We start from the raw sequence: 23,378 nt of genomic DNA, 5'->3' as shown, positions 1-23,378 counted from the left end.
TATGTGCTCGGAAAATCCATAACACTGCCCCTTTAATTGAATAATGGAAGAAATTAAAAACAAACAAAGAAAAATTATGATGCATCAACATTAATGCTGTCAGTCTTTGACCTATCAGGCCTTACTATCTCAAGGCCTGACAGTAATAAGACTAATAGTTAACAAGAGGAATAGGAATAAGAAAATGCATCCTGCAGTGATTTTCAGAAAATTGCATTAGGTTATTTTAGAAAATAAATAAATTAAAAACAGTCACGCTAAGCAAACATGAAGAATATTAATTTATTATAAGTCTTACAGCAATTTCTGGAAGGCAGCCTTATTCACAAGTAGGAATACATGGATCAAAATCAATACTACAAATTCTTGACTCATGTCAGATCCTAATAATAATAATAATAACAAGCTAATGCCTTTGCCCAAGGGCAAGGCATTCTTCACTGTTTGATAAACTCACTGCAAATTGATTTTCTTTCCAGAACAGGTAAATGAGTAATTTCTGAATCATCCGTCTACCCATTCCAGGAAGCAGCTTGACTTGCATCTCTGTAATGTGAGGGTAGAATAACCCAAAGCAGTTATTTCTGCCCTTCTGAGTTTCATTTGAACACTTTGAGGTCTATAAACAGCTGATAGTGGCCAATAAAAAACATGTCTGTTGTTAGAGGGGCTTTGACTTATTTTATTGTTATGTAGTTCTCTTTTTTATGGAGCAGTAAAAACTTAAGAGTTACAAATAACTAAAATACCAAACTCTGAAGTGGACTCTGACGGAAACAATTCTCACACTCATCTGTTTATAGTTTGCATGTTTTGGTCTGCTTTCAACGTTGTCGTCATCAACAGATCCGCGGCTCCCACTCGACGCCGGCGAAATGTTTCGTACTTAGCAGGCGGGCGAGAGCCGAATCGATCCTCTCCTCGACTCCCGGCGGAGGAAAGCACGTTTCCCTCCCAGAAGGATTCCCCCCCCGTGTGAAGTCTGTAATGGAGGAAGCAAGGATCGCTCCAGACGCGGTGGGGGGGTTTCACTCAGAAACCTCCGTCTCGATCACTGGGGAGACATGTCGCGCAATAAATCACGCCGGTTTAAACGGAGGTCTCAGAGGCAGCTTATTAAACAAGTCGATGTAACCCTGTCAAGTTTGCAGCTCTATCAGCTTCCAGGTGCATCGTGGGGCGAGTGAGGGGGTTTGGCTCGAGATTCGGGATCTCTTTCCTCTGTCTTCCAGATGTTTGCTCCGGTTTATGTCACGCTGATGTTCTTGGAAGTCTTTCCCCCTAACAGCATTAACACAAACTAAAACACAAAAGAGACAATGGAAAACAAAGATTTTTAGATTGGTACAAAGTTGTTGTTTTGTTTTTTTGTACTTTGTTGAAGAATGCAAAGGCCTGCAACCTAAGCCTCAGGAAAAGAGATAAATTCACTTATCTATCTTTTATCTGATGAAGGAAGGATGCCAGAACCTCCATTGTAATTTATGGCATACTTCTGTGTAAGGCAGCAGCAGCAGGGTGATAAAGGACAATAAATCATTTGGTGCAGAGGAAATGTTCAACATCTCTCTTCTACAAAGAACTTTTAATAGCAGGACTTATTCATGTCGAAGAAAAACAACAATAAATCTGGCAAGTACAGATACAAAGAACAGCTACGCATGTCCAGTTATAACAACAACAACAAAAAAAGCCAATATTCCCGTACAATTATTCACACAAATGCAAAATGATGCAATAACGTTAAAGAGGGACCCGTTTCTGCCGCCCGTTGACGCCTGCGGGCTGACGGAGGACTCGACTGGCCTGGCGGCGCTTCGTCTTCAGGCTGGAGAAACCCAGCGGGTCTAAAACGCTGCTGAATCCAGATCCTTCAGAGTTCTCTGCGCAAAGCAACAAACAGCAGACAGAAAAACCAGTCAGCAAGGACGCGTCCCTCCTCCGCTTCAGAGGAACAGTTTGGGATTCTGCGTTTTTCGCAGCAGGTGGACGTGGTGCGAAAGTTCGCGTTCGAGAATTTGCTTCCATCTATTTCCTGCAGCCACTCGATCTTTGCAGGGTCGTAGCTGATGTCTGTCTCAAACGGTCGATGGTTGAGACGCCGCATGCCTACACCGCACAGCGAGTCAGACGCAAACAGCCACACACGAACTCACTCGCAGCGAACTGCGACGGAGTCCCCTGCAAATCTAGCGTGTAAGTTTTTACATGAGCGGTCATCTAAAGTTTTCAACCAGGATTCAGTCTACAACCTCGCCGATGACCACTATATGTCTTATCTAGTGGTTCATTTCCTAAAACAACCAAAAGGTGTAGTAAAAACGAACCTCCAGTTTTTATAGCAGACAAGTCCAATAAACAGAAAGAAGGTGTTTACAGTAATTACCTTTTGTTAGGTAGAACTATATAATATAGGCAATTCTTCCTAAGAACTTAGATGTAATTTTCCTGACACTTGCCAGGTACTTTACCCTAACTGGAAATCTTGGACAGCAACCTGTAAGTTGCATCAAAGTTGAATAAAATTACTTGGTGTATCTCTAAAAGTAACTTCTCATTTCTATGGGAACCACCATAGCTACAGGAAAGTAGCAGAGAAGTTTCATAGAAAGAACCCAGAAAGCTCAGTGTCAAGCAACGACACCGGCAAGTATTGAGAAAGTAACCATTAAAGTAATTAAAGGTTTAATGAATGTACCTGGTAGGTTCTGGATAGCAACCTCAAAGTTAGAGAAAGTACCTAATAAGTACAAGGAGAGTAACCAGAAATAAATAGAGAAGTAACTACCAAATGAAGTTCTGGCTAGTGCCCTCTAAGTCCGAGAAAAGTATTTGATGAGTTTGAAAATCTTCCTGGTAAGTTTAGGGAAAATAACCAGTAAGTTCCTCTGAGTTTTTTTTTTGTTTTTTTTAAGTTCCTGTTAAGCTCCAGAAGTATCTTGCTGAAGTCTGTATAGTAATTTTTATGCTCCACAAAGAACCAGGTAATTTTCAGAAAGCCATCTCTCAGCAGTAGGAAGATGATCTTAGGTTGGATCTTAGTAAAGCCAGTAAGATCCATTAAGATTTATGAATCGTCCCAGTAAGTTCCTGAAAGTAGACTCTAAGTAATTTCTTGTTCCTTGGAAAGTTGCATCCATTTTACAGGAAAGTAACCTCTAAACCTTACTGAAGTACCCTTGAGGTTCTGGTGAAGTGTGGCTTCTCCTCACCGTGAATCCCAATCATGTGCTCCAGGATCAGAACCCGCTCGGCCAGGATCTTCAGGGCCTCTCGGAGCTGCTGCACGGCTTCACCCTGAACAACACCATCCTCTTTAATAGGATCCGTTTACAAAAGAAATGACAAAATAAAAAATCTGACCTGCAAAGCCTCTTACCTCATTCAAGCTCACTCCTGGTTCTCCTTTTGGCCCTGGTGCTCCCTGAGGAAGGAAAGAAATGAAGGTCGTCACCTTCAGGATGTTCGGATGTGTGAGGTTTACGCATCACATTGACTGAACTTACAGGTAGGCCCTGCTCTCCTTTGGCACCTGGCGCCCCCTAGAGGAGGAATAACATCAGTTACCAATATTTCACCACTTCACCAATCTCAGATCACACACATGCATTGGAGAGAGATCAGGTTTAGAGATGGAGGACCCACTGGAGACCTGACAACAGATCAAACATGGCGGCCCTGATTAGTGCGGCCTGGACGTGGAGGAGAGAGCAGGATTAGTCACGGGTTGGAGAGAGTCTTTGAAGAAAAGCTTGTTCTCCTTTAATGTGTCCACCGGTGCATGACGGGGTCATTTACAAAACTGAAGAGCGCTCACGTTATTAATAAGCACCAAATACGTTCAGACAGCCTGTTAATCCAATAATGGGGGTCATTTTTACCCTTTCCCCTGGATCTCCTTTCGGGCCGGGACTGCCGTGTCTGCCTGGAACACCCTCCCTACCCTGGATTCACACAAACAAAGGCAAGGGCATCAGCAGTGCTGTGTGAGACGACCAATTATGACTAAGTGAGAAAGACTTACGTCCCGTCCTGGGAGACCAGGTGTCCCTGCGGGTCCTCGTTCTCCAGGGGAACCTGCAGTCCCACAGACAAACACCATTAATCATTACTAAATGCTGACACCATTTAGAAAATATGCATGAGTCTTGTCAAACTCTTGGTTTTTATATTCCCATAGAGGGTATGGTTCAGTCTTCCCTGTTCGACTGTTTCTCTCCACTGTCTCCACAGGCTTAGACTGATACATTTTAAAACAGTTGATGTTAAACGATCAGCTGCTTCCAGATGTTCTATATGTTAGTTAATCTGAATCTGGATTAGAATAAATCAGATGGATCGATATAAACCTTTGACATCGGACAATATTGAGAATCATTGATTGTTTTTTTTTGTTTGTTTTGGACATCTGAAATGCTGCCAAACTGGCGACGTGACCTTTCCTCCTGCGCAATTTACTCAACAGGTTGTTGCTAGGTGACCAATGACTGAGAGAGTTGCTAGGTAAGCAAAGAGTGAGCGAGTTAGTTGATGTCACCCACCTTGCTTAGCTGAAAATTGAGCAGCTAACGTTTTTTCATCTGCCTACGTCTCCCAGAATGCCTTGCGGTTCTGGATCGGATCTTTTCGACATATTATCTATTAAAATTAATCATGTGTCCATCGTAATATATATTGTTACTGTTTTTTTTGTTGTTTTTTTTTTTATCCAAGCAAAATTAATTCAGCTCAAACTGGAGTATTTGGCGCGAACTAAAATAAACGGAACAAACCTCTTGCAACATGTCCTTATTTAAAGTTTTATACAGCCTGCGGTGCATAATTCATAAACATTCACAGAAAAACAATAAACATATTCTGCTACGATACAGTGTCACAACTTCAACACCGGCAGTTTTGACGCTACGTGTTTGTAATGACAAAACTCAGCCAGCTACAGGACACGATACGATACACATGCATAATGTACCGAGGCCACAATGTGCAGTTTTTCCTCCAATATGTACACAGGAAGCGGCTCGTGTTCCTACCCGAGGGGCCGACGGGACCAGCGGGACCGGGAGGGCCCACTCTGACCGGAGGCGCAGCGAGAACCGGACGGTCCGGGTCCTCCTCTGAGGGGAAACGTCAGAGTCAGTCACAACATTTTAACCCTGCTGTTGGGTACCAACCCAAATGTTTTCACCACCGCGCGATGCGGAAGGTTTAATTATGTCCCTCGTGAGTCAAATGATTTGAACTGAACTGAAATGATCATAAATCTCCAGAGGAAATTACACAGAGATAAGCAGCTTCTTAAATAATAGTGCCATGAATCAGCGTCGGGTTCTTTACTAACAGGAGTCCGCCCACGACGTGGCAGGCAAAAATACCCATAATGCCTCTGTCTCTGGGTTACAGAAGATCACAAACCGAAAGGCTGGACAAACAAAACAAAAACAAACGGCAAAATGCTGTCATCTAATTACAATTGTTCAATATTGATAATTATAAAGTTTTTTGTTTTTTTTTTACACTTTTTCATACTCACCCTGCAGCTTTAATGAGTGCAAATGGCAACGACAGAGCGGATAAGATTTATTCCAAACACTATAATGTAGAATATGAGTAGTTATAACTTATTCAGCATGATTATTAATACAGTCCGGTCACTAAAGTGCATTATGTGATAAAGTAAACATGTGTCTGTTCTTAAAAGGCTAATGCATGTGGAAGAGTGATTCAAGATTGAGTTTTACTTATTTCCTGCGTTGCAATGCAGAGATAAAGTTAATTCATGAGAAACATTTTGACACAGCTGTGCCGCAATGTCTCCTTAATAGCAGTTCAGACGCATCGCAGACTTGCTTTTAATCTCATCACACAGAGAGAAGTGACCCATAAAGAGCAGACCCTGCCTTAGTCTTAGTTTGGTTTGTATGATAAACTGGTAATTTGTCAATTTTAATGCAGAATCTGGCTAAAGAATCCTTCTCCACTCATATGAATCTTTGCACATTGAGTCACTTTGCAACCACATTTCACCCCAACTATGTCTTTATTTGGGTATTTATTGGACACACCAACATGGCAGAAACTAGACACACACTTTTAAGCTTTTTTTTTATTTTTAATGTTGCAAACTTGGATTCAGGACCAGCGAATGATGAGTGGAGAAGTAGTCTTTGAATCCCAAGTGCTACTTTACTGACTGAACTCAGCCAAACTAGCACGACTACATCCAACTCGTACCCTCAGGCAGAACAGAGCGGTGATGAAAGTGAAACATGTGACTCTTTCTTTCATGGTGAATTCCCCTCACAATGCCAGAAAAGGTGTGGCTATCTGACTGCAAAGACCACAAAACGAATCACTGTAATTTCTGTACCGAACCAACACCCAGTTATAGTGTTTAAGTGAAAAAGGACATAATAAAGAGTAAATTTAGAGCAGCAATCCGCAAAGCAGCATGGTAACGATCAGTTCCACCACACTTTGTTTTGCAAATAATTGGCCCTCGAAGTCTGCGATTCACATGCTTCAGCTGCAGTTTCAGCTGTCGGTCTTTGGCAAATATCTTCATGACTTTTGTAAATACAGACTGAAATTTAATTTTATTGTTCTTTTGGAAAACAAGCCCAGTCAGAGTGAATTAACTGCACAATCATATTCAAGTCTTATCACAGATTCTTAAATGGATGTAGACTTGGCCTTTGACTGGACCTGTCACACACATTAATGTTTCTAATTTAAACCATCCCCTCTTACTCCAGCTGTGTGTAAAGACTCCAAGTCCAGTCTTAAGCCTTGTTCAGTCTCTCACAGCGTTTCTTCCAGGACTAGATTGTATTTATCTCCACTAACTCTGAGCAGCTTGCTTGAGTCTGCTGTAGAAACGTTTTCCCACGGGATGGTGCTGCCACCGCCATGATGCCCTGGTGTGTTCAGGATCATGTCTAGTGTTTCTGCTGCACGTGGTGTTTTGCATACAGGTCAATATGATGGTCCTAACTCATTCATCCTGTTGCTGTGTCTGCTTCATGATTTGCATCAACATGCAGGAAACAAACACGACTTCTTCTGGCTTTCTTGTAACAACAGTGACTCTCTGGATTCATCACGAGGTTATTTTACTAATCATCACGTAATGGCCCAAGTCATTTTTTGCCAAAATGTTTTTTTTCTTTCTGAAACATCTTTTGGAAATTAAAGGTAGTGATTTTCTTTTTTCTTTTTGGTTTTTTAATTACTTTTGGTTAAAAAATATATATTTTAGGAAGGTGAAATTTTAAAAAAAATGTTATTTAGGAACTTGGTAACTTATAAACCAGTAACATGGACTGGTTTATATTTAGAGGGATCATAGTAAAAAGGGCCGACTATAAATTCACGCCACACTTTTCAAATGTTTTCACGTAAAACATGCTAAAAACTATGTTCGACTTTCCTTCCACTTCCTGATTGTGTACTATTTTGAGCTGGCCAATCACATTTAAGTCAGTGGTTTTTATCATGACAGAATGTGGGAACGCTCAAGAGGGGGATAATTGCTTGCAGGGCAGCACGCAGAGACCTAATAGTCATGTTTACCCACTGCAGGAAGCTGGAATACCTGGAAAGAATCCACACATAAATGAGGAAAACATGCAAACTTCATGCAGAAAACACCCCGGGCCGGGATCTTGTTGCTGCAAAGGAGCGATGCTACCAACGGAACCAGCCTGCTGTTCAGCTACAAGTCTGGAAATTAAAACAAACTTGAGAACAGACACAAATTTCTGTAAAACTTTTAGTGTGCAGTGAGAACTGAACCTTCAACCAAAACCAGTATTTAGATTCTTTTTTTTAAAACAATTTCAGTAAAGTCTGTTTCAGCCCTGAAATCTTTTTTTTTTATCATAATAGACAGCAAGAAAATAATAGATGTGGCAGATAAAGGTAAGCAAAATATTGACATGCGTCAGATGTAAGATACGTAAAAAATAGTCAGGCAGCATTGAATGCCTGTTAACATTAAGGTAAAGGTAATTTTATTTATATAACACATTTTCAGCAACAAGGCAGTTCAAAGTGCTTCAGTGTGCTTCAGTATGCATCAGCGTTTCCTCCAGAAAACCTGCTAAGCTCGGTCCACCAGCGGCTCACCGCATTTTTGTGCTGAAAAATGTTAAAAATGACAAAAATTCAGAGGGGCACGAGCGAGCATCATAATTTGAGACAGGGACGGCGCAACTGGTGTGTCATCAGCTAGTTCTACCCAACCTGGTGGTTGGGGGGTAACCGCCAGGCTCATAATACGCTGAGGGAAATCCTGCACATATATAAATACGTAAAGGATAATATTCTTAGCTTGCATTTAAAGTTTTCCTCTAAGATGAATGTTGCTGTAGATTTAAGTTTGGCTGGAGAGGTCCGAAGCTTGGATGGACCTGGATGAAGTCCAGCCTGGCGGTTACGTCGGGGAACAGCTGGGCGATCCGAACGACGTCTCGTTTCACGGTGCAGGAAATGTGATGAAACGTTTGACAGAACACACCGGACCTTGAAGTCCAGTCTCGGTTACAGCAAGTCGGATCTTTCGAAGCCCATTTGTGGGAATAAATTCAGTCTGAAACCACCTCACACTTCCTCACCACTTCAGCATATGCTCAGTGTCAGTCTCTCTCCCCCATGTTGAGACAGCCCTGTTGCTTTATGGCTGCAGTCCACAGGAAAAAAAAGAAAAGAAAAAGGGTCTAGAAGGAGCAGATTTCCCTCTGGAACTAATTTTCTAATGCTACAGTCTCCTCCAGTCTGGCAGCCTCCCAGAGAAACTCCACATGAGTGGCAGAACATCTCCTCCCATGTTCAAAGCCAGGCCTGCTCTTGGCTCGGAGCCGTGGTCAGTCCTCCAACCCTCCCCACCCCCGACTCCCACCCACCCCAAACGCAGATTGTTGTGCTGACAGCTAACAAATTAGACCTGATTTACAGCCAATTGCTCCCCCCACCCCCAACCCTCCACTCCTCTGCCTTCACTTACACGGTCCCACAGACCCAAATCTTCATAGCTGCAGACCCGCAGACACGGTCCCGGGCTCAGAGAGGCAGGCGCAACCAAAAAAGCCTAATCAGAGCCAGCAGGCCTCGTGAGGTAATGATCATTACACAGACTCCTGCTGCCTCCCCGTGGCAACACTCTAGTACTGGATGTTTAGAAAAATGATGCGTTCAGGGGGTTTTTTTGGTTTTCTTTTTAGATCAAAAGGAATAATTACTTCGACATGACAGACGGAGACAAAGCCGAGACGCCATGTCAGCGGAGAAAACAAGCAAACAAGACCGGTTTCTATGAAACACAATGCGGCGACACGTTCAGTCTTCATCTTTTCAAAGCAGCCACAGCTAATCTTGTGATTTATGCTTGGGCTTCACTGCTGGTGGCTGTGCTCATTAAAGCCCCAGTGTGTAGAGGCTGAGCAGACAACAACAGCAACGACACACAGAAACAATAAAACTACAGCAACTCGCAAACTGATGGAGGCTCCTTTCAGATTCTCACATTCTGTCACGCTATAAACTTCAATCTATTTTTTTTTTTTTTATGCGTGTGTGTGACCGCAGTTTTCTTCAAAGTCTGATTCGGTGATGCCTTGTATTAAATCCCCTTTACTCCACTAACACTCAATAAAATTGCCTTTAGATAGACAGACAGACTTTACTGCAGATTCTAGACTTAAACGGAGGTAAACAGAGTTCAAGCCAGTGTAATCTAATCTCAGTGTAATTTAGATTAAAGGCCTCGGAGGTTTGTCGGAGAGCATCAGCGGACAAATGGCTTCCTGAAGATCGAGGAGGCAGACAGCAGACAGGTCAGGGTGAAAGTTGTGGAGAAGGTTAAAGCGTGTCTGACTATTAAAAACAAAGTCCTAAACTTTGAACATGTCACTGAAATCACACAGAAAACCCGACCACCCTGAACTTGCAGCCAGAGCTACAGAAAGTCAAATCCGATTGTGTTGAAATGGCCAAGTCAAAGTCCAAACAACAAATAAATGAAATTGAGAATTTGAGGCAAGACCTAGACGTAGATGCTCACCGATGAGCCTCATCCTCTCTGACTGAGTTTCAGGTATTTTGCAAAGACGGATGGGAAACTATTGTAGACGTTTCAAGTTGGTGGAAACATTCTGTGTCCAAACAACATACAGCCGTCCTTGCAGCAAAATGTTTTACAAAGTATTTCTCAGAGTTTTATTTGTAAAAATCTTTGAACACCATGTGTGATTCCCAAAAAATTTCAGTTATCCACTACTTTGTGTTTATTGGATTACCACTGTAATCCTAATAAATTAGACCGTCGAAAAAGGCCGCCAAGGGCTTGAATCCTTTTGCTTAGAGAAAACAAGTCTCTCTTCAATACAAAAGAAACGTCCTTTGATAAACACTTATGTTTCCTGTACCACCTCCAGCACGAGTCCATTCGGACCAGAATTCACATCCTGTGTGAGAAAGCGATTTCTGCTAAATGCCAGCGTGAGGCACATGGCTGACCGTGAAGAGGTCCTGCTTGTAGTTTTGGCATCGGTTCTTTGTGGCCACCCAACCAGCTGACGGTTTTCGCAGCGGCTCTGGGGTCGGCGTAAAGCCATCAGACCCTGGCGCTCCTCGCGCCCATCCGAGTAATCCGAGCTCAGCGCAGACGGCGCCAACAGCAGGTGCTAACTCCAGGAGAACGCAGTGAGGACGGCTTTCGTCAGGCCACCTTCAGAGGCGTCCTGGGAGTCCCGTACCTGCCCCGGCTTAGCAGTGTGGAAGCAATCCTGGAGTACCATGTCGAGTTTTTACTTGGACATCTCTTGTTGAAAGGATCGTGATTTCTCTGAAGAGATCACACTCTGCAATCTGGTCATTTAAAGCTGTAGTTAAAGGGGCTGTGCTGTGTATATTCCAGGCACATTTACAGCACAATCAAGTAACTATGTTGCCTTCAGTTGTTCTAAAAATGCTGTATATACCAAATATGACTTAAAAGAAATCTGATTTATCTTTTTTGAAATTGGGCCTCCGTCTCTTTAAGAAGCTCCTGCTCCTTTCATCACGACCTTTCTCCGTAAAGCCCTTAACGACATTCTTACCAGTGTCTCACTGAGAGGTGGTTCCTATGGTGAGCTCAGCAGACGTGGTAACTGCTGCTGCCGCTAGTCTGGAGGAGATGAGTGGGGGAGAGCAGAGGGAGGAGCCATGTGGAAAAGGCAGCACTAAGTTAGACCATGTGATGCTCCACAGCTGAATGGTTGCCATGGGAGATTAAAGGATTTCTCAAACACTGTACGCTCGCCATAATAAAAGTGTGTAGATCAGCTGACGCTTTCTTGCCACCATGTTCAGTGGCGCTGCCAGAAAATGGCTTAGCCACAGCTAAAACATTTTTAAATAATTTTGTTTATTTATTTTGTATTTGTTTGCTTTTAAATATATGCTTTTATAAGATGTATCCCTTTCTACGGCTTGAACATAATTCTTGGCCGTGTGTTTGGGTTAAAGTGTTCAGTGTCTGTGCGCTGACACCGAGTTGTGAGTTTTGCTGTTCTCATATCTGCCACATATTTAAACTCAGCAGGGGCTTTCCATTACAAATGGTGCTCCCACAGCGCTGTGACAGTCCACTCTGTAAGGTTCTATGAACGGCAGCAGGCTGCTGTGATCTTATCACCCAGGACGGTTTTTAACGTCAGGTCCAAACGGTCGGATTGAATTAGCTGTCTGCTTGTGTCTGAATCAACCGGGGCACATGTTACATTTGAGCAAGGCTCTCGATCTCTTTGGGTTACATTTTTAAAACGTAGTCATCTTACCTAGATGGAAAACGTCTCCCCGAATGGGCAGAGGAAAAGAACCTGACCCAGAAGGACCCGGAGGTCCAGGAAGACCTGGAGGCCCGGGGCGGCCGCTCTCTCCTGGATAACCTCTGTCCCCCTTTTCCCCTGAGCATAAAAAAATAGTCCAGAGAAACAAAAAGGAAGAAACTCTCCCCAAACACTGAGCAGATAAGAGGATTTATTTTACCGGGAGCTCCTCGATCCCCGGTTCTTCCGGGAGGACCTGCAATCCCCGGTAGTCCAGCCGGCCCAGGAGGTCCAGCCGGTCCTGGGGGCCCTTTGGCTCCTGGCATTGAGGAATGTAGACATTTTTTTTTTTTTTAAAAAGTTACATTTGGAGTGAAATAAATTCAGAAACCTCACAGACTTTCTTTCTGCTGGGTGTCTTTGAATAGGGAGAAGAGAACAAATGTGTTTATTCTACAAAGCTGAAATTTAGAAACTAACAGTTTATCACTGTGAAATGTTTTATTTCATTGTTGCAATCTGATCATAATAAGAAATCTGAAATGAAACTCTTTCTATTAATATGTATTTTACCACTGAAGCCCTTTAACAAAGCCTTGAACAAAAATAATATTTTATTGCAGTAGAACAAAATGCAAACTGAAAAACATTTTCTATATCTTGCATAAGTACATTTTTAGTAAAAAATCACTGGCGACGCAATTACCTGTGAGCTAAATATTTAATTTAAATTACATGTAAGTGAATCTTATTGTTTAATAGATCAGATTCTTAGGGAAATTCAAACTAATTAATTTGTTTCCCTGGGGTGTAAATATAATGTGACACAGTAGTTCACCACACATGATGAAGAGAACGGTAGAGGAAGTAAAATTAATCTAAAAGGCTCACATTTAAATAACTACAGCATAGAGTGATCACCAACATAAATGTGTTTAGTTTACACCGTCTTTCAATGAATTGTTTATATCAATAACAACATTTTTAATTCACTCCTTTAATGTAGTAGATATTGCCAGTTGGTTGTTAAAAATATTTTTTCCCCCTGTTTATTGATTAAGTTGTTTCTTTTTTAGTAAGGAAATAATTTCGACACAGAAAGTGATTTCCTGAAGTGCAAAGTGGAAACTCTGACCTGACTGTCTCGTCCAATAAAGATTATAACAAAAAAAACAAACAAAAACAAAACACTAAAGTCCTACAGACCTGCAGGCTTTTCTTCATTGCAAAAGCGCAAAATCTTACCAAATATTTTTGATCTAGTTTCTAGTGTAAATATTATATATATGAATTTAGTACACCTCAAATGTACTAAATATAAATTTTGTACACCTCAAATGAGACAAGTTACTTAACCTAGAAGTAACTTTTAAGCAAGAAACTCTTGCTTAAAGGAGCTTGTTTTTAAGTGAAAGATTCCTTAATACAAATAAAAAAGCACTAATTCTATTGGCAGATTATTTCACTTATAACACAGGGAAAATATCTTGTAATAAGTGAACTAATCAGTGAATAGTACAAGTACGTTTTTGTCAATATTGATAATTATTTACTTAAGAGAAGCTCCTATATCTTGCTGAAAAGGCTCTTGTAAGTTAGTTTCAAGTGTATTACTAAGATATTTACACTAGAAACTAGACCAAAAATGCTTGGTAACATTTCATGTTTTGCAATGTTTTAATATATAAAAAATATCTTAGATGTTACTAGCAGATCAGTCCGTTAGGAGTGTAAGCTCCGAAGACATTTCTTTCTTTGAAAAAATCTGGAAAAGATTTTAATTAGAAACGGTGACGTTCAATGGATGAATGCTGAAGCTAGACATTTCCAGCCAGTTCTTAAACATCTCCACTTATAAGCAGGTTTTTCTGAGATGTGCTGACACCTGGTGGCAGGTACGGCGGTGGAGTGGCCCGACGCGTGTCCACCTCATTTCCTGTTGAGCCGTCTGGTAGTCTGACCTCAGGAAGTGGCCGACCGCTCTCCAACAGTTTGATCTGGAGCGAGAGCAGAAGTTGGCCTGATTGCAAAATCTTTTTCTTTTTTTCCACACCCAAGATTTTGATCCTTACCTTTGATTCGACTGCGTTTATTCTGCTGTTCATGTCGTTGAAGCTGGTGCAGTTCATGCATTCTGCAAGAAGATGGAGAAAAAAAAAAAAAAGGGCACACAGACGAGTTTAAATCTCCTCCAGCTGCGTCTTGTCTCTTTCATCCCTGGCAGCATCAGCTGCATGTCATTATGTCACGGTGCAAACAAAGTCAAGTTACACAAGAACAATAGTCGTGCAGCCAAACCTCAGAAACCTTTAAGTCATGTCGTTATAGTATCCGCTCTCATGGACAGATGTGCTAGAGAGCTTCGAGTTTGTTTATCTGCTGTCTGTCCCTTCTGCAGTGACAGCCGTTATGGCGGGACCTCAACACGACTTTATCCTTTTGGAAAAAACTGCAGCAAAACTGACAGCTGGTGATGCAGACGTGAGAATAAAAATGTTTCATCTGGCATCACGGAAAATGTCTCCTTTTAGTTTTAGAGAAAAATATTACACATCCAATATGACACATGAGAACTTTTTTTTTTTTTCTTTGGACAACCATCCAACAATAATCTAACAGCACATCTTGTTATAAAAAGTTCAATTTAAGGTGTAAAGGGTATATTATTTTCATTTTGTTCATTTTGTGCCAGGCTGTTTTCTTTAGGTCACTTATTCAGTTTCCTTCTCTATCGCTCTCTGGATAAAGGTTGGAAAATGTTAGCTTTGAAATGCAACACCTAACTTATCAACAGACTGTCTGGTATTCTGGGCAATAAAAGGTGTAGTTTTCAGATATTTACGGGCAACAGACGCCGGTCGATCTACGTTCCCACCCTCATCTATGGTCATGAGCTTTGGGTCATGACCGAAAGAACGAGATCGCGGATACAAGCGGCCGAAATGGGTTTTCTCCGTAGGGTGGCTGGGCTCTCCCTTAGAGATAGGGTGAGAAGCTCAGTCATCCGGGAGGGACTCAGAGTAGAGCCGCTGCTCCTTCACATCGAGAGGAGCCAGTTGAGGTGGCTCGGGCATCTGGTCAGGATGCCTCCTGGACGCCTCCCTGGTGAGGTGTTCCGGGCACGTCCCACCGGGAGGAGGCCCCGGGGAAGACCCAGGACACGCTGGAGGGACTATGTCTCTCGGCTGGCCTGGGAACGCCTCGGGATTCCCCCGGAAGAGCTAGAAGAAGTGGCCGGGGAGAGGGAAGTCTGGGCCTCCCTTCTGAAGCTGCTACCCCCGCGACCCGACCTCGGATAAGCGGAAGAAGATGGATGGATGGATGGATGGATGGATGGAACAGACGCCAGCGCAGCCAAACAGTAATACCATCAGATATGTGGCATGAAGCAACAAACATGCCAGCATTTTGGGTTTGATTTTTAAAAAAAGAAAAATGCTAAAAATGTGTGAAAAGCAAGATTATGTTTGCACAAAACCAGCTGACAAATTGAAAATAGTTTGAAATGTTTTGTTGGGGTTTTTTTTGTGTGCAAAATTTGTATTAAGACTCAGAGGTATAATTAAAACGCTCAGAGGAAATTGTTAGATTTTGTATAGTTAGGATTTATTTATTCGATACTACATCAATCTTTGAGAGGCTGTGTTGACAAGGGCTTGTTCAGCTTCTATAATAGGTTTCATCCTTTAAAATCTGCAAAACATTTTTATTTATGGTGTCGTGGAAGCCTGCCGCAAACATTTCCTTTTTGTTTTCTTCTGAGTGTTTTCTGGCTGTGGTCACTTCAGTCACTGAATCCAGGTCAACCGCCGCTCAACCGCACACACACCCACACACACACACACACACATTTCTGGCCGTGGAGCCGTTAGCTGCAATCTAAAAACACAAAATAGCCCAATTTCCTTGAAACGAGCCAAACGTTTCTTAAAAATCTCCCCCAGTCCGTGGCTCATAAGAAGTGTGGAATGTCAGCTGCCAGTTCCACAGATGGGACCCACCCACACTGTGGTCACTGCAGGAGCAAGCAGAAGGCAGAACAACTGGCGCTCATAAATAACTGAAGCAACAACAAAAACGACCCAAACAGCTCGGCCTCGGACCGCTGCAGGCAGGTCGGGTCGGCCGGTCGCCGAGCGTCCTGCGCCGCTATGATGAGACACGGTCAGCGTTTGTGTCTACGACCACCTGCATACTTGCAAAAGTCTCATTTCCCCCTGAAACGGTTTTGATATGATACAACCACAAACTTAAATGTGTTTTGTTGGGATTTAATGTTTCAAATCAGCATTTCTAGTCAGCCCTGCTGACTTTGATACCCATAAATAAAATGGGAATATTTGCCGTCAGATCATTTTTAAAAAATACAAACAAAGAAGAAGAGAGAAGTGTAACGGTTGGGTTATGCAACAATGCTACCATACCTGGTAAATCAACATTACACATTATGAAGCATCGTATCACACTGCGGGATGATGTTTTCATCAGCAGGCACTAAGGAAGATGGATGGAGGTAACCTTTCAGTAACTCAATTCACTAAGTGAAACACATTTTGGATAATAATTACACATACTGATGTTTTAAAGGTCCTTATTTCTGTTAAAGGGGCGGTATTATGCGTTTTCCAGGAACATACTGTCATTTTATAGCACAGTGAAGTAACTATATCACCTTCAGTTGTAAAATTAAGAAAGTAAAGTCATAATATTTAGAGAATAAAGTTACAATATTATCAGAATAAAGTTGTAGGATAGAGTCATGACATTACAAGAATAAAACTGAAATAATACGAAGAAAAACTACAAGAATAAAGTCATACTATTACGACTCTTGGTTTTTCTGTCTTTGTTCCCTTCTCTTGTGCTCTTAAAGAAATCTGACGTCATAATCTGACGCCTTGAAATTGGGCCTCTGTTTCTTTAAGAAACTCTTTCCAAGCATCACAGCAGCGCTCATTAGAAGTGTTGGAATGAGACGTAGCTCATATGCAAGCGTTTAGGCAGCCCCCAATGGTTGCCATGGGAGACTAAGGGATTTCTCAAACATGCGTGAAAGAATCAAAGGAACACTCCGGGTGTGTGTTCGATCAGGGAATAACATTGAAACATGACTAAAAACTCAAAAAGGTCAATTTTATCCAACGCCGATCCTTTAAATTAAAGATAATTTTTAGCTTACATCAAAAGGAAACATACCTTTTAAAATTAAAATAAATACTTCTAACCAATAAACGTTTTTTTTTTATATATAGAAATGAACGTTTAATGAAAAGCATAACAGCTGCTTGAAAGTATTTATTTTTTTTCAAAAGGTGCTTTTACTCTGGCAAAGCGTGATCTCATTCATTGAATCAGGCTGCAGAACTGAATAGACTTTTAGGGTGAGATGTACTGGAAAAAGTACTGGTTCCACTGGCAGATATAATAAGACATTTTTCCCATGTTGTAAGAAAAATAATTTGCCAATGGAATATGAAAATTTTTAACAATATTAAGAAGTTATTTACTTAAAACAAGCTCTTATATCTTGCTGACTCGTAAGTCAGTTTTGTCTTATTTCAAGTGTGCCAAGACATTTACAACTAGATCAAAACAAATAAAAATACTTGGTAATATTTTGTGTTTTGGCAGTCAGACCTGCCTCTGTACCTGCAGCGAAAAGGAGGTTCACACGACCCACTGACTGCAGGAGGCCGAACACAAACTCACGCCACACGTTTGGATTTCCATCGTAAACAGCCCCATTGAGTTCCACTTTACAACCAAACGCGACTTTGTGTTTGAGCGTCGCATAAAACACATCCGAGTTTTGTGGCTGCGTTTGGCAAAATATGAGAAACTCGAAGCGGCATGAGCGACCCGTATATTTAGCCCGGAGAGGATGTGGCGTCTCGACGCTTTGTGTCAGCTTGTTTAATCTCATCCCGGAGCGAAGCCACAATCAATCAGTTTGGTCTAAAACGCTTTTTTTCTCTCTCTCTCTCTCCAGATTTCTCAAACCAAACACCGAGCAACATCCGACGATAAGATGACCCCCACAGGATCTGATGGCTGCGCCTGAGAGAGCTGAGGTTTCTGCTGTGCCTAGCAGGACGCTAAACATGCACACATAATTTGAGGACTTGACAAGATGATATACACGCATCTCCTCCACCGCAATTCATCACGAGCCCAGAAGAAGCCTCCACCCTCCGACGTGCTTCGCTGTAATACGGCATCAGTCTGTGACTCACTGTAAAACCTCGTCGGTGATGATGTGCTGACATTTCGTCTGGAGCCAAACTACAAGCGGTTCTGGCTACAAATCCTATGATAAATGGTTGGACGTAGACTTTTATTTCATGTTCCATATTTCTGCTTTCCAGATTGTGCAGGCTAAAGACTTTGGTTGTTGGCTTTTGCTCTAAAAATCACGAGGCTGACATCTGTGGTTTCGAGTTGGAAACGTGTGTTTAAAACACAAATGTGTGCAGACGTCCGCTGGAACGGCTCTGAGGAACAGCCATGACGCTTTCCCTTGGTTTAGGGAGAAGGAAGGAGGGCAGCAAGGAAATCTGAAAAGGTTGAGATCACATCAACTCTCATTTCTACAACGAGGACCACGGCCACGCTAAGAAAATAAAAGAAATTAAATTACATTAAAGTCAAAATATTACAAGAATGAATTTGAAATAGTAAGAGAACAAAGTCATAAAAATCAAGAGTCGTAATGGTGCGACTTTATTCTGGTATTATTATGACTTTATTCTCGTAGCACTGCAACGTTATTCTTATAATATCACTTTATTCTTGTAATACTTTGACGTTATTCTTGTACAAAGGTATTCTCAAAGTAATTACTACTTTCTTAATTTTATGACTTTATTCTTATATTATTTCAACTTTATTTTCATAATACTACAACTTTATTCTTGTACACGTTTATTCTTGTAATATTATGACTGTACTTTCCTAATTTTATGATGTTATTCTTATATTATTTCAACTTTAATCCCGTAATTTTATTTTTTTGTTTTGTTTTTTCTTACTATGGCTGCAATTCTCTGTCATACATTTTCGATGGTGCGAATAAAGAGAAAATCCTTTTTTTGCTGAACCAGCCTCCATCAAGCACTGAAGTTCATAAGTACTTGTTGCATTAAGCACACGCTTAAGGCAACATTGATAATTTCTTACACGCATTTTATATTTACATTCTCTGTCCAAAAAGACTCGTTTTCCCCTCTTTGATATTAAATCAAACTAATCTTGTGTCTGGCAAAAAGTCTTTGAGAGTTGCAGGATTGCTGAGCTGCACAAACAAGGCCTCTCGCAATTCCCTCAGGGCTGCCAAGATCGGACACTTTTAAGGAGTTATTTTAAAATTTCCCAGAGGTTCTGGGGTTTGTTGGAACTAAAAGTCCAGTGGTGGAGCCCAGGGACATTTCAACGGCGCATATGAAGACGCATGCTGTCCTCCAGCTCAGTAACCGTAGGATGACATCTGCTAAAGAAACATGGCTGTTTGGACTTTACACTGGCGTACCAAACATAGGACGCTGAAAAGAAGAACGGTTTCTCTGCCCCCCCAAAAAACAAAACAAAACACAAATATCTGGACGGACTTGATGGCTTCCACTGCTACTGGCAGGATAAGATCCCACTGCAGATGTTTTCTGAGTAACGCGGTGGAAGAGAAGGCTCTGTAGCATCAGCCAGCCGTCTTGATTGGCCTGAATAAGATCCATCTGCAGGAAATGCAAATACTTCATTATTTTCCCCAATTTTGAGATTTTGATCAGCGGTGGAGATTATGAAATAGCAAGTTCGGTTTATTAAACGCCAAATATCGGCTGTGGAGTATGAGACGGAGAGCGTACAGGGAGGATCGAGACAGGAAGGATGCCGATGTCCAGCAGAGAAATACGGAAGCTGACAGAGGCCATCACACCTAAGCAGGTTTTCAGACATTATCCGGTGGATTTCCAAGTTGGGATTGTAATTTAAGGGTCTTACTTATTCTGTGAGTTGAAACTAGTTGAAACTGTCCTCAGGTATTAGTGTGTACATGGATGTTTGTCCTGTACTGTAGGTATCTGTGGTGGACGGGCAACTGGCCCGATGATTGGACACAGTCAGATATAAAACTATGAATTTCCAAGAACAAATCAAAAGCACCAATGATATCTGGCTACAGGCCTATTATCTTTATTTGTTTTTTCTTATATATATTTATGTTCTCTTTTAATTTCCATGAGATCTAAATGATGTAACTTTTTGTTAAACTCTAAAAAACCCTTTAATTCTCCAGTATGTAACTTTTATATATATATTTTTTTACATATTTGTTGAAACTGTCAACAAATATTGAGTTGCTCCGCCTCCTCCTACTGTGAACTAGAAACAAACAATCAGAGTCAGGAGGGAAGTCTTAGCGCTGTCAATCACAGTCTTGTGTGGCGCTGCTCAGCCTCCTACATCCCTCCCCGCCTTGCTCTCTGCTACTCTGCAGCCTGTCATGAACCACCGGTGACGTCTGAAAAACAGCCTTCCTGTAACAGTAAGCTGTTTCTCTGCCTTTAGCACACTGAGCAGCATATACATGAGGTTGATTGACGGTGCAAAGATGATCCCCCTGACTCTGATTGGTTGTTTTTGGTCGGGAGTGGTATATTTCTTCAGATGGCGATAGCATCCTCCGGGAGGAGGTGGAGGAGATTGATCATTTCACAGATTATCTGCCTCATAACAAACTGTTACAACACGGTGACAGTTTCAACAAATATATAAGAAACAAAGAATATTATTCTCTACAAAAGTTACATACTGCAGCTTTATCTGATTCAGGACTTGCCGGATCTCTGACTCAATGTGAATTTTTCTGAAGCACGGAAGAAAGCAGCAACTGTTCTTCACCTCTAAGGACCCAGCGTCACCAGTCTGCACCTTTTGTCAAACCATCCATTTCTTTTCAAGCCGCAAAGACACACGATGGGAAAACACCAAAAGTACTTCGCCAGTGGTGCGAAGTGGAGCAGAACTACAGCGTACGTTCTGTAGAGATGTTGGGCAGGAGTTTCAAAAGTCGGCATTCAATCACGCTTGGTTAGAAAACCAAACTTCCTCTGTGCTTGAGCTGTTTAGAACAACAACGCAACTATAGAGTCTGCTTGGATCCATAATTACACCATTGGAGCATCAGACGGGATTATTTTTCTTGGATGTGCAGAGCTCATGGGAACGAATCACAATTATGTTGTTTTTAGAGGGGAACCAAACAAACAGAAGAAAACAGAGAAGCCTTTTCTGCTCTGATGGGATTCAGGAATGTGGGTGTCTTTGCAGTTTTTCCAAATATTCACATGTTACATCTTGTCTGATCTCCAGAACTGTAGATTCCTTGAAATGATGCAGAGACACTTTTTAAAAAAAATTAAGTATAAACATAACTTTGCTGGTTGAAATAATAAAGCATAGTGAGATGACATAAAATGCAATTAAAAATAACAAAAAGTCAAAAGAGTGTATAATACATCAGATTAAGTGGATCACACCCATTAAAATAATGGCAGCTAACAATTAGCTTAACCGGAGAGTGTGGGAATGAATTTGGAGGGAGACGAGGAGCAGGCTGAGTGCCTGGATGAAAATCTCTCTTTGCAAAACACTCGTGAGATAAGCTTTATTTAATCATAGATCAGAATCAGGACACATCCTGCATCTGAGAACTGCAGATCTAGGAGCCATCTCCACCATTAGCGTGTGATTTACAGGACGAGACAGTGCATCTGGAGCAGGATGCAGTCTGCTGAGACAGATATGTTTGCTACATGGGCCCTGGAAGGAGATCAAAAGTCTCCCCACTCTCCATTTTTTCTGTTTTGCACTTCAGCGCACCCACAGACGAATCCACAGACATCCTCAACCACCGGGCGAACCACGCTTCGCATCAAAACCCACCAAGACATTCCCGACTGTCGTATAAAAGATGATGTAGTGAAACATCTTCCCGTAGCATCCCGACAGCTGCTGTCACATCACCAGGATAAAAACACAAATGAGCTCCAAGTGTGTGTGTGGGGAGGGGTGTGTGTGTGTGGGGGTGGGGGGTGTGCGCACAAGCCTTGCAGAGCTGGCCGAGACCCAGAAAGCCCGCTGTGTGTCTGGCCCGGCTGACAAGTGGTCAGCTATTGCTGGCATGCAGAACAGCTGGCACACACACACACGCACGCCTACATATATATCTGCACACAGATGAACACAGAGCCGCAAACTCTCACTCTGTAAGTACCCACACCCACTTTGACTGTGGCGGGTGGCCGAATGAGGAGAGGAGAGGAGGGAGGAACGGGGGTTTTATTTTTGAAAACCAAGATGTCTGGTCGTGCACAGCGAGGTTATTTAGCGTCTTTCACCATCATGAAAGCTGCCAGGCCACAGATCTTTCTATAATCTGAGCGTTTTAAAAGCCAGAACAACACACGACAAAACAAAAGGCATTTTGTGAGCGATATCAATTTCACAGAGTGAATAAAAATACAGATTCTTAAAACGCCAGTGACCACTTTCCTCTTTTTTTCTCTGTTTCTGTTGTTATGATTGTCTGTGGGCGTTGCTGTCATTGAGTTTACATCCTTCTCTGAGGAAGTCACGATGACAAAAATCAACCATCACTCCATGACATGTCAAGCAGCACGTTCATAAACGCGTCAAACTCAAGCTTACATTTACTTGACTAACGTTTTGGAAATAAATGTACTTTCAGGAGTATTTTTACAACGCTGTATCGTTTTTACTCTTACCTGAGTCAAATTCCTGGATACTCTACAAATGAGAGTAACTTCACTGAATGCAGAACAAGCTTGTCTTCACCAAAAGATTCACAGGACACAGGCACACACCTCAGCTCTCCCATCGTTATGGTAGACATTATTTAACAGAACCAGCAGAAAGCTCTTTTTGAAGCTATAAACTTTGTTCTCTTGTTTTTGTTCTTCCTACACAAAGAAGGCCTTACTCAGTGCTGCTGCAACGATCTTTATCTCTTTCTTTTAGGAATCTATCGATGGTGTTACTGCAAGCACTAACTACGTGTGGTTTCTGTTTCTTGCCATAAAAAATACACAAGTGTATCTGCGTCCACTTGTTCTGCTTTTGTGAAAAGACGTAGACAACAGGGTTTTTGCTGCCATCGTTTATGGACGTTCCCTTTGTTTTTCTTCACGCTCCAGAGTCGGTGCTCAGGATGGATGTTATTTCACCGGCGATCAGCTAATTCACACAAAAACAATTGTTTTTGGACTTAGGCTGTCAATGTTAACGTATGCGAATAATCTAAAATGTTTAATAAGTAATGTGATTAATGCAGATTAATCACATTACTTACTTTAATCTAACGGCTTCTCTCCTGTGGGGAAGATTACCTAGTTCACAGCAACGTGTTATATGGTCTTGTACTCCGGCCAATTATGCAGAGTCGCAAAAACAAGTAAAAAGATGAGCGGGAGAGTCGATGTTTTGTGCTCAATGGCAAATTTCACTTTAAAGGGGCAGTGTTATGTGATTTCCATGCACACAGTGCTATTTTATAGC

General features: G+C 41.8%; 1 protein-coding gene across 3 annotated transcripts in view; it reads right to left on the bottom strand.

Annotated features, from left to right (window-relative positions):
- Positions 1-268: 268 nt before the first annotated feature.
- col26a1 (collagen, type XXVI, alpha 1) overlaps positions 269-23,378 on the bottom strand; it is a 33,072-nt gene continuing 9,962 nt past the window's right edge. The window contains exons 1-12 of one of the 3 annotated variants that reach the window (XM_032545488.1): positions 17,457-17,860; positions 13,880-13,941; positions 13,693-13,804; positions 12,028-12,126; positions 11,817-11,945; positions 5,031-5,114; positions 4,025-4,077; positions 3,882-3,944; positions 3,507-3,542; positions 3,380-3,424; positions 3,213-3,297; positions 269-1,883 (exon numbers count right to left, since the gene is read on the bottom strand). In XM_032545488.1, the coding sequence (XP_032401379.1) occupies positions 1,744-1,883; positions 3,213-3,297; positions 3,380-3,424; positions 3,507-3,542; positions 3,882-3,944; positions 4,025-4,077; positions 5,031-5,114; positions 11,817-11,945; positions 12,028-12,126; positions 13,693-13,804; positions 13,880-13,941; positions 17,457-17,730 (1,182 nt within the window). In that variant the 5' untranslated portion in view covers positions 17,731-17,860 and the 3' untranslated portion in view covers positions 269-1,743. Of the gene's footprint in view, positions 1,884-3,212; positions 3,298-3,379; positions 3,425-3,506; positions 3,543-3,881; positions 3,945-4,024; positions 4,078-5,030; positions 5,115-11,816; positions 11,946-12,027; positions 12,127-13,692; positions 13,805-13,879; positions 13,942-17,456; positions 17,861-23,378 lie in introns of those variants that run through there. The other 2 variants (XM_032545485.1, XM_032545487.1) reach the window with 2 other exon arrangements.

This window comes from Xiphophorus hellerii, chromosome 18 (genome assembly GCF_003331165.1).
Source record: "Xiphophorus hellerii strain 12219 chromosome 18, Xiphophorus_hellerii-4.1, whole genome shotgun sequence".
In the NCBI taxonomy this organism is placed as follows: domain Eukaryota; kingdom Metazoa; phylum Chordata; class Actinopteri; order Cyprinodontiformes; family Poeciliidae; genus Xiphophorus; species Xiphophorus hellerii.
The sequence above is the reverse complement of the archived record's forward strand: the minus strand, read 5'-3'. Positions and strand labels throughout refer to the sequence as shown.